General features: G+C 35.6%; 1 protein-coding gene across 1 annotated transcript in view; it reads right to left on the bottom strand.

Annotated features, from left to right (window-relative positions):
* LEMD3 (LEM domain containing 3) overlaps nucleotides 1-12,868 on the bottom strand; it is a 41,878-nt gene that overhangs the window by 9,908 nt on the left and 19,102 nt on the right. Inside the window, exons 4-9 of the mRNA XM_050325348.1 lie at nucleotides 7,201-7,268; nucleotides 5,267-5,346; nucleotides 5,036-5,184; nucleotides 3,488-3,589; nucleotides 2,284-2,386; nucleotides 1,877-2,055 (exon numbers count right to left, since the gene is read on the bottom strand). Coding sequence (XP_050181305.1) covers nucleotides 1,877-2,055; nucleotides 2,284-2,386; nucleotides 3,488-3,589; nucleotides 5,036-5,184; nucleotides 5,267-5,346; nucleotides 7,201-7,268 — 681 coding nt within the window. The remainder of the gene's footprint in view (nucleotides 1-1,876; nucleotides 2,056-2,283; nucleotides 2,387-3,487; nucleotides 3,590-5,035; nucleotides 5,185-5,266; nucleotides 5,347-7,200; nucleotides 7,269-12,868) is intronic.

Below are 12,868 nucleotides of genomic sequence, written 5' to 3'. Positions count from 1 at the left end.
TATTGCAAGACAATGACTGCAGTACCTCAAGTCTGCAGTAGGATTCACAAGGTATTTTTTGAAAAGCAGCCCTCATTTTAAATTAATTATTTAAAATGAGAAACATAATGCTAAAACCAGTAGTATAACTTTGGGAAGAATGTAATGACATCTTAACCTTTTGCACAGTCAAGTAAGAAATGGGTCCCAAGACTACTAAGACCCTTATCAGTTAACATGCCAAATATCTGCAAATGCCTCAAAATATTTGGCTTTTCACACTGACAGAGAGAATTAGTCATTTTTCCTTTAAACTTAGGGAAATTCAAAATTTACGAGTCAAGGGCTGAAAGCCTACATAGAACTTACTAAAACATGCAATTGGCCTGGGACAAAACAAGAATGTTAGCAGTACTTGTACTGGAGTGATCAAGTTTGGTACAGCATAAATGTTTCAAGCCATAAAGAAGCTATTTCTATCTGTCTTTGGAAAGTATATCACATTGGAAAGAGCTGCTTTAAACTGTACCCTTTTAGGAGAAACAATAAAAACACTGTTTCTTAAAAATAAAAATGTATACCAGTAAAAAGTAGAAGAAGGAAGCCTATTGGTACTTGCATTAGTTAAACTAAGATCAAAATTAGCATCCTCCAGGTGAACAGAGATGCAGTTGTTTGCCAGTGAGAATTTTTGCTTAAGTAGGAATAGGCAGGGCAAAATGTCTGCTTTTTAACTAGGCTTTTTTCATCATCTAGTCCAAAGCCATAGAAGTAACACACAATAGTACCTTGATAACATCCAACTGAAAAATCTGAACAAAAAAGTGGAGAAGCAATCACTCTCCATGGCCATCAAAATAAGTTGATGAATTTATAAACTAGGATTCTACACAGCTTTTATTTTAGTCCAACTGGAGAGATAATATGGCATTATAGAGGAACATAAGGTGAGAGACTCTTTTAAAAAGTCACAGCATTTATACAATTGGCCATAAAGACTGCAAGCATTTGCTTTCACACTCAGGCACAGATAGAAATGACCATTCTTTTTTTTACTGCAAATCAGAATTCAAGGCTTACAGTTTCAATTTTCATTGACCAAAATAAAAGTAAACCACCCCAAAACCAGAAGCTTAACATGAAGAAAGGGAGAAAGAAAAAGAACTAGGAAAATATGACCACAGTAGAGAGACAATTGCAAACTCACTAGATTCCTGCCACACGGTTTCACAATAAAGCTAAAAAGTGACAGAACACTGCAAAACCCATTTATGACAACAGCCTTCTCTATTAAAGCAAATGCCTTACACCACAAAGCTTGAAAAACAAATGCACAGCGTAGAAAAACATTTATGACAGAGAGGAAGCACTACTAGATGTTCAAAATGCACATTCTCCTAATTGAGGAGTCTTTTGTTCCAGCAGTTTTTTTTTCCAAATAAACATCTCTTCCTCCTAACTCCATCTTTAGGTACTTGACTGACAACTTAACAGTAAGAAACTCAAGACTACAAGATGCAATTTACCTGCTGTCAGATACAACAAATTACATTATTTCCAGTAAGTATAAGGCATGTCATAATTTGACCGACTAAAGAGTATTTTTTTAAAATTCATGAAAAGGAACAAGCAACTCACTTCAGCTACGTGCCCTCTGTGTCTTTCTGCAGTAGCTACAACAGAAAAGCTCATTTTCCTTGAAAACGAGGCAGACACTGAATGCACAGAAAAAGTAAGTCTATAGAACAAGATAATAGAGAAATAGCACTAACAGTTCATAACAATCTTGAAATGCGTGAGAGAAAACAAGCCTTTCATGATCAAGCAACAAAGTACCATTTAAAAGTTAAGATGCATAAATTAAAACAATTACAGTTGCAAAATATAACTTCAGTACCTTGGCCTTGCCACACTTTCGATGGTATTACTAAAATTTTGTCACATGCTGCAGAAGGTTGCATCCACTTCCAAACCAAGAACTCGGTACCACCTATTCTTCGTGTCTCTGTGCGAATTCTAGATTCATTTGCTGCAAGAAAGTCAACTGCTCTATTCCAAACTTTATTCATTTTCCTCCTTAAAAATTGAAGCAAGAATTACAAAATTAGCATTATAATAATCTGCTTAGTTGACACCCAGCACATAAGAGAAATCCAATGCTTTTCCCCCAACCCATGTCAGTAAGAATCTCCAAATATTACAGTGCGCAATCTACTGAAATTAACTTAGTTAACTGACCCATCTATTTTTACTGATTTCCCTCTTTACACATAAGGAAATTCATTACTTCTACTGAGAACATACCTGTCCTGAGGAGGTATTAGAGAATCACGCACATGTAAAATTGGCATGTAAGGCTGCAACTCTTTATTTTCTGAACATGCCTCACTGTGGCTTCTTAGAACATCTGAAAATACCATAAAAAAACCCCACAAACTCGTAACTATGTCGTTCATGCAAACATTAAGAAAAGTATCAATTCTGGCAATGAACGCCTAATCAAGATCCCTCCCAATTTACTCGTTAAGGTCTTCTGGCATTTTGAAACATTTTCTCCTCCAGCCATGCTGAAGGCAAATTAAGAAAACTAACCAAGCACAGTGCATTCAAGTATCCTAACAACTTTGAAATAAAGGAAGAGAGTTCTTACTCTTGATTAGTACTTTTAAGTGTTAGCAGAGATGGCCATCTTTGAAAATAAAGTGCTTTCCCTCCACCCCAACAAAAATTGATTTCCAGACCAAAAAATGCAGGAAAATGGTAAAAACAGGAAAACAGTTCTGATTTGTCTGCCATCTCTGTATTTATGGTGACTACCATAGATGAAAGTAATAGAACAATTTAAGTACAAATGCAGCCCAAAACAGAGCTTAAAAACTACAAACATGAACTATTGCAAACACTGTGGTTTCAAGTAGAAAGGCAGGATTTCAGAACTCAATCATGTATTCTATTTTAGCAACATAATTTCTGCTCAAAGTAACTCATTAAAAAGCTGTTTTTTCTATGAAAAACCATTAAGGATGGAATTGAGGGCTAACACATTTTTGGAGCGGATATTTTAGATGAAGATGGCTGAAAAAACAGATACAGAAAGCAACACGTCACCATACTTCTAGTAAACAAACATCACATTTGTATTTGTTTTCAATAGTCAGATAAAATACTACTAAGTCAATGGGAATTTTATAGCCATATTAATGCAATTCACAAATTACAACCTTTAGACCAAAAGCTTTGATTAGGTTTAAAGGATGGTTGGTTGTTTTGTTTTTTTGTTTTGTTTTTTTTAAACAAAAACAAAACAAAAAACCACACAAAAACCAAACAAACAAAAAAACCAAAACAAAAAACAAAACACCAAAAAAAACCCAAAACACATGAATCACACATTTGACCAAGAACTCTAACAGCACAATGACTGGCTACAAAACAGGAAGAAAATATAACTGAATTAATGCCAGTTCTTTAAAAGCTTACACATCAGATGTGACTCAAGAAGCCATACCTATGATTTTTACCACCATATCATACATCTGCTTTGTTTCTTCTTCCTCTTTTGCCCAACGGTACTTCATGTAGTGTAAGACTCCCCAAACCATTCCTATACCTGCATTAAGATGCATAATACTCTTTAAACAGCATTAGAACATCAGTTATTTAACAAAGGTTCCAGGGCATAATTCACAAGTTGGTTGGACTATCTAACAAATACTGTACATTCCAAAGCTAGTGAAATACACTGTACTTGGCTTGTCAGTATTTTACACAGAAACACAAACTCTTCCTTCCCCTTTGAAAAGAAGTTACTTTTAGAAAAACATTCACTGTTCTAACAACAGCTTGTTATCTCGTGGGACTGTGAAAATAAAGTTCTTATTCCTTCTTCTATCTTGCTGAGGGCACCAGTACCCCTGCGATCAATTAACAACATAAAAAAATCGAACCCAAACCCACACATACAAGATTTATAATTACATAGTTTGTTTCATATATCAGTGACCGCAAGGCAGTGTTAACTGATATATCAAAGAGACAGATGGACATCATTTTAGGCCAAATGAGTGTTAGTGTTAACGACAACACATCTAACATTTATGCAGTAGTTTATTTTTCAAAAGGTGCTTCATATTAATGTTAACTACAGGTGAGACATGAAGCAACTTGCTCAGCATGACTTAGACCAGTGGTTGACTCAGAGTTTTATCTCCACATCCCAATTCAGTCCTTGTATAGACTTATCAAAAAGACAGCAATCTGGGACAGTTTGCCTTTGATTCTTTTGGTTCATCAAAAGGCTACTGAAGGAGGCCTCAAGTCTTCTCCTCATAAGCAAGTGATTAAGAGACCGGGACAAACAGTTTTTTAAATATTCAGTAAGTGCATGAGATGGACTCTGCATCTTCCATATTATTATCCAGCTACATGGAAAGGAGTGAAGTGTCTGCACTCAGCTGTACCCTGTTTTTTTGCTGCATAGTTTTCAGTATGGCTCAGAATAAAATAAACTTGGATGAATTTGAACTTAATCAGAGAAATATCAAAGACTAATTAGTCTTACTGAAAGATTACATACATTTTTTTACAACATACTCAGAGGCAAGATTTTTTGGTGACAACTATGTTAGATATCCAACCTTTCCTAAAACTATGAAGATCATCTTTTCTGTAGTAACGTTTCCAAAGTTCAACAACAGTGAAATATCCTCAAAATTACAGCTATTATGTCTTTTACCGAGCATTTTGCTGCTTCTAATCAGTTCCACATGGAACTTTTGAAAGCCACAAGCTATTGCTTTGGAAACAGGGAAAAAGATGGAGTTGCCAAAGAATGAGTATGTTCAGCTGCTTCAGAAGCAGATGATAGCAACCAGTGTGAAGACACAGTGGTGCAACAGAAGTGCAAAGTAAACTGCATTTTAAGCAAGATACTGATAGAAACTCCAAGTTTTATGGTTGAACAAAAACTTTCTCTAAACGTGCTGTTTACTTTTCCTTGTGCACTTAGATAAATACAAGTTACAATAAAAAAAGTTTGATTGTTTTATTAACTTACCCAGGAGTAATATTGATAATCTGTGAGTTACATTAACAAACGCACGGCGAAAACGACACCTGAAAGACATCTTTGGACTAGTGGATTCCAGATACTTCACATCTGTCATGTTGGTGACATTCATCCCATTAGGGTCATTGCTGAGACACCTATTAAAAAATATATACAGTACTTATGAAAAAGGATACATTCTCTTAGAAGAAATTAAGCTAAAAAATAAAGACTACTTACTTTATGCCAACATCTTCCCCACTATTCAAGATCCATTGCAATGTTTTGTTAAGTACACTTTCATATTTTCGATCTAAATTCTGTCAAAATACAATATTAATGAGTAATTTCATAAATAACCAGGAAGTTATCATGCCACAATAAAACTCAGATTCTGCACAGATTAGTAGCCAAAACAATGCTGTTTTGTTCCTAATTCTTCAGATTTTGCATAAGTTCACTGCACAAAGTAAATTTATATATACTATGAGCAGTTATCAGACTCACCAGCATCCCTCAAACTAAGGACTGGTTGAAAAGTCAAGCCACATTCACTGTTTAATTCACATTCTGACCTACCGCAAGAAAAAATTATGCAGCCACTAGGCGGCGCTCACTGAAAAATCTACTCCAAGAGTAAAACTCCAAACCGATTAAAACGCTGCTGGAAATCGGTCTTGTAAAAGCAGTTCCATGCTCTGATCTTTCCAAAAAAGCTTAGGTAAAATCAGGTTTTACTCATATTTTGCAAACAGTTCAGTGTTTTTAGATCAAGAACTGACATCACTATTTAGACTTTGACTTTTTTTTACTTTTAACTATTTGGTATCAACTCTAATAGTAGAGCATCCACTGCTATCTGAGCTAAGGTTGTCTCCATAGCTCACCTTGCAGGTTCTTTTGCACAAAAAGAAAAGTAAAATGGAAGTTACTATTGTATTTGAAATTACACTCCCCAAAAAGATTTATTTCCATCTTTCCTTTGAACCTTACATAATGTAACTGGCCTAGAATTAAACCATAAGCACTTAAAACATCAGTAACTATTTCAGTTTGAGATTAAAGTATGAAAAAGTAACTGAACACAGAAATTCTGTAATTTCTGTGTTAGAAAAATCCACTCCAAAATCCTCCCAAAATGAGGAACTGTAGGGTTAAATGACACTTCTTACAAAGTGACAAATTTTCATATTAAATTTGAGCTCCCTAGCAGAGCTAGAACAGTTTTGATAAAAACTGTCATTTTTTCAGTGTAACAATCAGTTCTATGGCATCAAATTAATTTTTTCTACAACTGCTTTTAACAGATGTAGATTATAATTGCCAAACCATAAACTAGTGTTAGCAACTTCTTTGGGATGTTTTCAAACATTGTCCCTTTTTGTCTACTAAGTAAAGGATTGCCAAAATGTAGAATTTCTATACATTTGTATATTACATATATCAGCTTAACTCCTCCCCATCCAATCAAAGAAATCTGTAGCCTCTTAAAAGCTTCAAGTAGTTTTCCATTGTAGGGTACACCAATATGGGCTAAAATAAACCCTACAGCTGTCAAGGCAAGGCAAGAGTTATCTTTTATTTGGGGAGTAAGGCAGGAGAATGACAGCAGAGCGTGGGATTTCATACTACTACACATTGATCAAATTAAGGCCTTTTTTGACCATTTCTACTTGAATGAGTGGCTGAGATATACAGCTGGGGTCTGTCAGGCTCTCTGCAAAGATCCACATGTCAACCCCTCTTCACAAAGAAAGGAAGACAGTATCCTTTATACTAAGTCTCAAAACCCAGTATACTGGTTTCTGGAGAAGCTTCTAGATATTTGAATTTTATACATTTATTATTTTTATGTTGATCAACTATCTCCATCAACCCAAATCATGTCCCGGTGTTTTAACGAAAGGGAAAAAAGCCCTGCATGCCACTGAAGCACTACTAGCTACACTTTCATTGAAATTAAGCCAGTTTCTTTCACCTTCCCTCTCCTCAAATACTCACTACATCCCCAAATAAAAATTATACGTAGTACAGTTAAAGTCATCAATTCCAAACATTTCCAAATAATACTAAGTAAAATTTTAGTCAATACACTAGATATGAAACCAGGTCTTACAAACTGTAACTTATACAAATCTTATATACAACCAATTAAAAGTACCTCGTTTGCTTACTTTTAAATATGCAGCTGCCTCCTGGACGGTAAGGTTTCTTTGAATAGAGCTGCCACATTCATGTTCCCCTGGTAAAATGAAAGCTTTTGTTTATTTTGATCTAAACTTACTGCATTATATAAAATAAACTCACCTAAATGCAAGCTTACGGTTAACACAATTTACACAAGCAGCAGTAGCACAGTAATTCTCATAAGTTTCACTAACAATATACAAATTTCTCTGCATAAATTTCTCCTTCAAAGGAAGCATAAAAAATCCTGACGATTCTCAGAGCTAATAATATGTACAAATCACATCATTACAATTTCATGTACTGCGCAAAAAGAATATTTCAGTATTTACACCAAAAGTAGAACAAAAGATAGCACGAAGAACTACGAAAAGGACATGACCACAAAACTGTTACTGTACCCTGACTCAATTTCTAAATAATTCCCATTTACTCTGAAACATGTATTATCTTTTACAGAAACCAGGTTCCAGTCACAACACAGCCACAATAGTATTTCAGGCACTATGAAGTTACTATATTTTAGATTGGTATGGTTATCACAGTAACTCATCACCTGCCTGAACACACACAAAATCCCACTATGGTCTGAAACCGGTGCTTTTACCATCTCATGATTGTTTTTGAAAGTATGCAGAAGTAGCCAGGAATAAGGTATATGCATAGTCAGTCTGCACAGCAACATGCCATCATATTCCTAATTTTCTTTGCTAAACTAAAGGTACATGATTCATAAAAGTGACAGTCATACCAACACAAAGTCACACAGAAAAGGTCTAACACCAGTTTTTCATCTATCACTAGGCGATCATTTCTGAAGAACTGTCTGCAAGTGGTAAATCACTTTTTTCCTGATCTTTCTTAAAAAAAAATAAACCTAAATCTTGACATCTGGAACTACACTTTTACTGTGCCAGAACAATGAAATAGGAAACAACAAATCTAGTCTTTCACTGGCTCAGGGTTACGCCTGCCTTACCTTCTTGAATCTATACCAAGTTGTATTCTTCCCAAAGCTATTGCAAGCTATGAAAATTTAAGATACTTGTGCTTATATAAAATGTAAACCTTTGCTTATATTGGAATACTCTTTAAAAAGAGCATCTTCAAGTTCTAATTCCCTACACAAATGAGAACATTCGATGCAATGTAAGCAAAAATTAGGAAAGGGTAGCAAGTTATGGAGAAGCACCTTCATGTCTCATTCACAGTAGGGAGTTATAGAGAACTAAGTGTTTCTATGAAGTGTGTTGAACCACACTTCAACAGATTTAAGTAAACTTGGTCTTGCAAGCACATTATCATAACAGGCATGCTCTTCTCTTACTGTTGGGATCTAGAGAAATAGCGACAGCATTTTTAAGAGTGCTCAGATGCTGTCTGGCCTAGAAGTGCTGCTGGAACTAAGCCTGTGTGCACGCATGTATTTTAAATCAAGCACAAAGCAGAACACTTTGAAAGATGTTTCACTTGATAATTAACATGCAAAGTCTTAGTCTACTGTAATAGCAAAACTACAGAGATCACTGCTGAAAATTGGTACCACTTTTGCCAAAACCCACTCTAATTTTAGAACTCAGCACCTGAATTGGAGTTATAGGCTGTTCTTGTACATAATTTAGGCATTCTTTTTGTACAGTATAAACTCTACAGCCTATAAATTTAGATGTGTAATCATCAGTGATTTCATGTTTCAAGATTAGCAGACCTGAAATAACTATACATCATACTCATAGAGTCTCTGGTGTAAACATACTTTTCTAAATCTAGAACTAGTGGAATGAATACAACAAAACCAAAACCTATCTCTGTAGAAGCATATGTACAATCTCAATCAGATATTTAGTTGTATGATATGAGCAAGTCTGATAAGCAGGCATCCATTTAAGCTTTTTTCCTTGTTTGGTAAGACCTGAAGTCTTTCTGAGGTCTTTTCAATACAGAAAGAGCACGTCAGTTATACGCTGAACAAAACAGCTTGTGAGATGAGACCCTTCTACTTAGGAACTTGTCTTTGGTTTTTCGGGTTTTTGTTTTTTATTTTAAATTATCTAGATAAGTAGAAAAGCCCATTTATGAAATAAATGAGAAAGAATAAAAAGGATTAATAATACCAACAAAAGCAAACAAGCAAAACACACAAGCAGGGGACGGTGAAAGAATGAATTCTTAAAAATTAAGTTTCAGGATTCATGCTGGATTTTCATCTTTTGAGAACACAGCATTACCCTTTACAAAAGGATGAAAACTCCCTTAAATAGGGGACTACTCAATTACTTTAGTAGTTTTAAATTCTAATCTTATTTGCCTTCTTCCAAGAATTACGTTTATGCCGCACATAGCCAGCACACTGACTTCACAGCTTCTGGTCTCATCTTCAGAAACCAGAAGACAGCTTTCTCTCAGTTCTGCTTCTGAAATTTTTTTCAGACTATATTCCCTTTGAACAAGGTTAACAGTTACAAACGCCTTTGCTGCGTTTGCTATTGTTACAAAACGTTTGCTGCGCCTGGGCTCTGACAATGTCTAAGGCACATCAGTTCAAATTTCCCTCACGCAATACTGGCGGGGGCATAAAAGAGGAATAAAAACCCCTTTCATCTTGCCTACCACTCTCGAAACAAGTAAGATAATCAGAATTATGGAGTTTCGGTCCTGTACAGAAAGCTATTGGAGATGCAGTTTCTCATTCCAACACATCTGTTGCTGAGAACCATTTAGCAGCTTTCTTCTGAAAAACTCAGGAATTTGAAAGCTTACAGAAAGTTAGGCATTTCACGACTCAGACAACCTTCTGTTTTACTGCAACAGCAGGATATTCCTATATGCCATTTCAGTCACTGCTTTAGCTAATAGTTCTGCAAATGAAGGCTTACTTTGAATAACTTACGTACAATCATTAACCACTTAGCCTGGAAACCCACTTTCCATAGTCTGAGCCAAAAATGTTTCCCAGCTGTTCCATTTGAGGCCCTATATCCAGGAATAAAACTGAAGCTCAGACAAAAAAAGCTTTACACAAGTCTGCTGCAAGATACATCCAAGTTTTTTGTAAAAACTGCCCCTCTGTTAAAATGTCTATTGCAAGTCTACAGAAAGCATGGATCTTTCTGCTTAAACTTTTCTTGGGTACAGATCACTAATTTCAACTTCAATCAAAGAACCATTCTATTTGCTTTCATTAGGGAGGCAAAAAGTAATATCCCAGCAAGGATCATAAAATTACCCTTTAGCTTATGTTAGTGTACTTGGGCAAGCCACATAAGAAGTTGAGGAGTTGTCCTAGAAATACTACCAAAAAGCAACTAAAGCTTCTAAAGAAATATTTAAGTCTGTCTCAACTGCTTCTCATAAGGAAACCAAGTCAGATCTCCTTTCCCATGTAGATTAGAATATTTGAAACTGACTTTCATTTAGGCATTTAACTTATGAACTGCAGCATACACAAACAAAAATATTCAAAATTTTAAAAGTACTTACTTTACACTGTAAATAATTCTCATTTGGTACAAAAACCCAGTGGAAATCTAATTCTTCAAGAAGACATGGATTTAAGCACAGATCTCTAGCTTACAGCTTGATGTGATACAGTCAACCAATACAAAACACAAACAATGTACAAGGTCTCACATTTGCAGGTTACTTGCAGCAGGAGACCAAAGTGGGGAGCTGAAGAAAAGCAGGAGCAGAATATATGTTGCAAGAGCAAGTAAGAACACCCAATCTCCCAAAGGCAAACTCAATAGCTGAGTAACACTGCAGAACACCAGAATTCTAAATTGCCAAATTTGTTCAATCACTGGTTGGAAACAGCACTGTATCAATTACCTGAAGAACTTAAGATTAAAGGAGAGTGACAGAACAGAGAGCCTGTGACAGCAATCAGATACAGTAGCTGACACTTGAAATTAATATTAAATATCGTTTAGTGTTTTGCCAGGATTTTCTTGCAGCCATGGATTTAACAGTAAGCCTTATTACATATGAAAGCCTAACTGACCCCTGCATCTCAAGGACCTATGCTGTCCCTTAGCTCAGAAGGAAAACATCTAGATCCAACAGGTGACCACACTCTAGAGAATGCCAAGCAAAAGAAACCACTAATTAAAAAGTCCTTTATCTACAAAAAAGGAGGGTAATACCTAAGGGTAGCTGGCTGCTTCTTGTGGATAGAATGGTTACTTTTATTCATTTTGCAAGTCTAACTGAAAATGGATGTGATCTATTGAAGTCTCTCCATGAAAGACCAAGACATCCAGTAATCAACATATGCCTGATGAAAGTCTAATTTAAATAAAGCAGGTACTTTGGTTTAGCAGAAAGTGTTAGGCACTGAAATAGATACTGTCTATAAAAAGCTGCTGTTTTGAAAAACGGCTAAACTATTCAAGACAAGAACAGTAACTTCAACTCAGACCTGGATGAGTATATACTACTTCTCCCTTTAGTGTCTTATGAAGTAGACATTACTCACTGTAGGTTTGGCAGACTAGCAATTCTGAGAACAGTGATGTACTGAAGGCAATCTATTTTTATATAGGATAGTTAAATAATTTTACATCATATCAGAGCACCACAGTACAGAATAGGTATCTACAGCTGGAACACAGTACAGTAAGTCAAATAAAATTAATGAACTGATAAGTTGACTTTTTCTTCCTTCAGACAACTTCATGTTCTACCATCTAAAAGTCCCCTCACTTGCTCTCCAATTGAAGATGACAAGGCAAGAAACTAGTTCAGTAAAATTATAAAAAGTCTAATAAAACAGAGAGCTAAAAACCAAATTTTGAAGGGACCACCTTTATGGTAGTCAAGATGTTGAATAACAGAACAGATTACTTCAAGTTTCCAGCCTGCCTTTTTAATATTAATAGTTATAACATGAACTAATGATTCATAGCCAAGTATGAAATGAGAGAAACTTTTCCAAGTATGCAGAGAGAACTGAAAAGCACCATTTTTACTAAAACTATATTCCTTCTGTCTCTTTCAAAGTGGGGTACTATGTACACCAAAATCCTGTATCCTTTGCAGCTTTCTCTGTTTTATGCCTTTTAAACAACTTCCAGATATTGTGCCATGTCTACATCAATATGGTATTCAAAAATGGATGGCAGACTTCTTCCTCTCATACCTTAAGAAACTTGGCATTGAGGATACCTTCTGTCTAACTGGAGATAAATTATATCCTTCTTCAGATGGTATGAAAGCTACTCTCCTGAGCAACCAGGAATTCTCACAATACAGCTTCAGTCTGTATCACCTCTTCAGGGTTATCATCTAACCAGAAAGGATGGCTATATTTTTCGAAAGGCAGCATTGAAGATCCTCCTGGTCAGAAACAGACTAACAGAGAGTAATGCACCTCTGAGACCTGGAGAAAAAAGCAACCATCCTGGAGCACATAAATTCCTTCTAAAAAGGCAGACAAGCAAAGATTTTTAGAAGTCGACATGCACTTAATTAAGAACCAGTTAATAAAGAAAATTCCCTTCCTTTCACACATGTAGAAATTAGGTGTCAAACCTAATGCAAGTTTACTGTATGGCCTTAGAGGGCCAGATGACACACTAAGCAAAACCAGCAAGCTGTTACACTCTCTTCAAAAAAACAGTGGGAAGTAGCATGACAATGATCAAGTAAGGAAAATTA

Source organism: Myiozetetes cayanensis, unplaced genomic scaffold (genome assembly GCF_022539395.1).
Source record: "Myiozetetes cayanensis isolate MyiCay16 unplaced genomic scaffold, myiCay2020 scf3, whole genome shotgun sequence".
Classification (NCBI taxonomy): Eukaryota; Metazoa; Chordata; class Aves; order Passeriformes; family Tyrannidae; genus Myiozetetes; species Myiozetetes cayanensis.
Note: the sequence above shows the minus strand (reverse complement) of the source record. Positions and strands in the feature narration are given on the sequence as shown.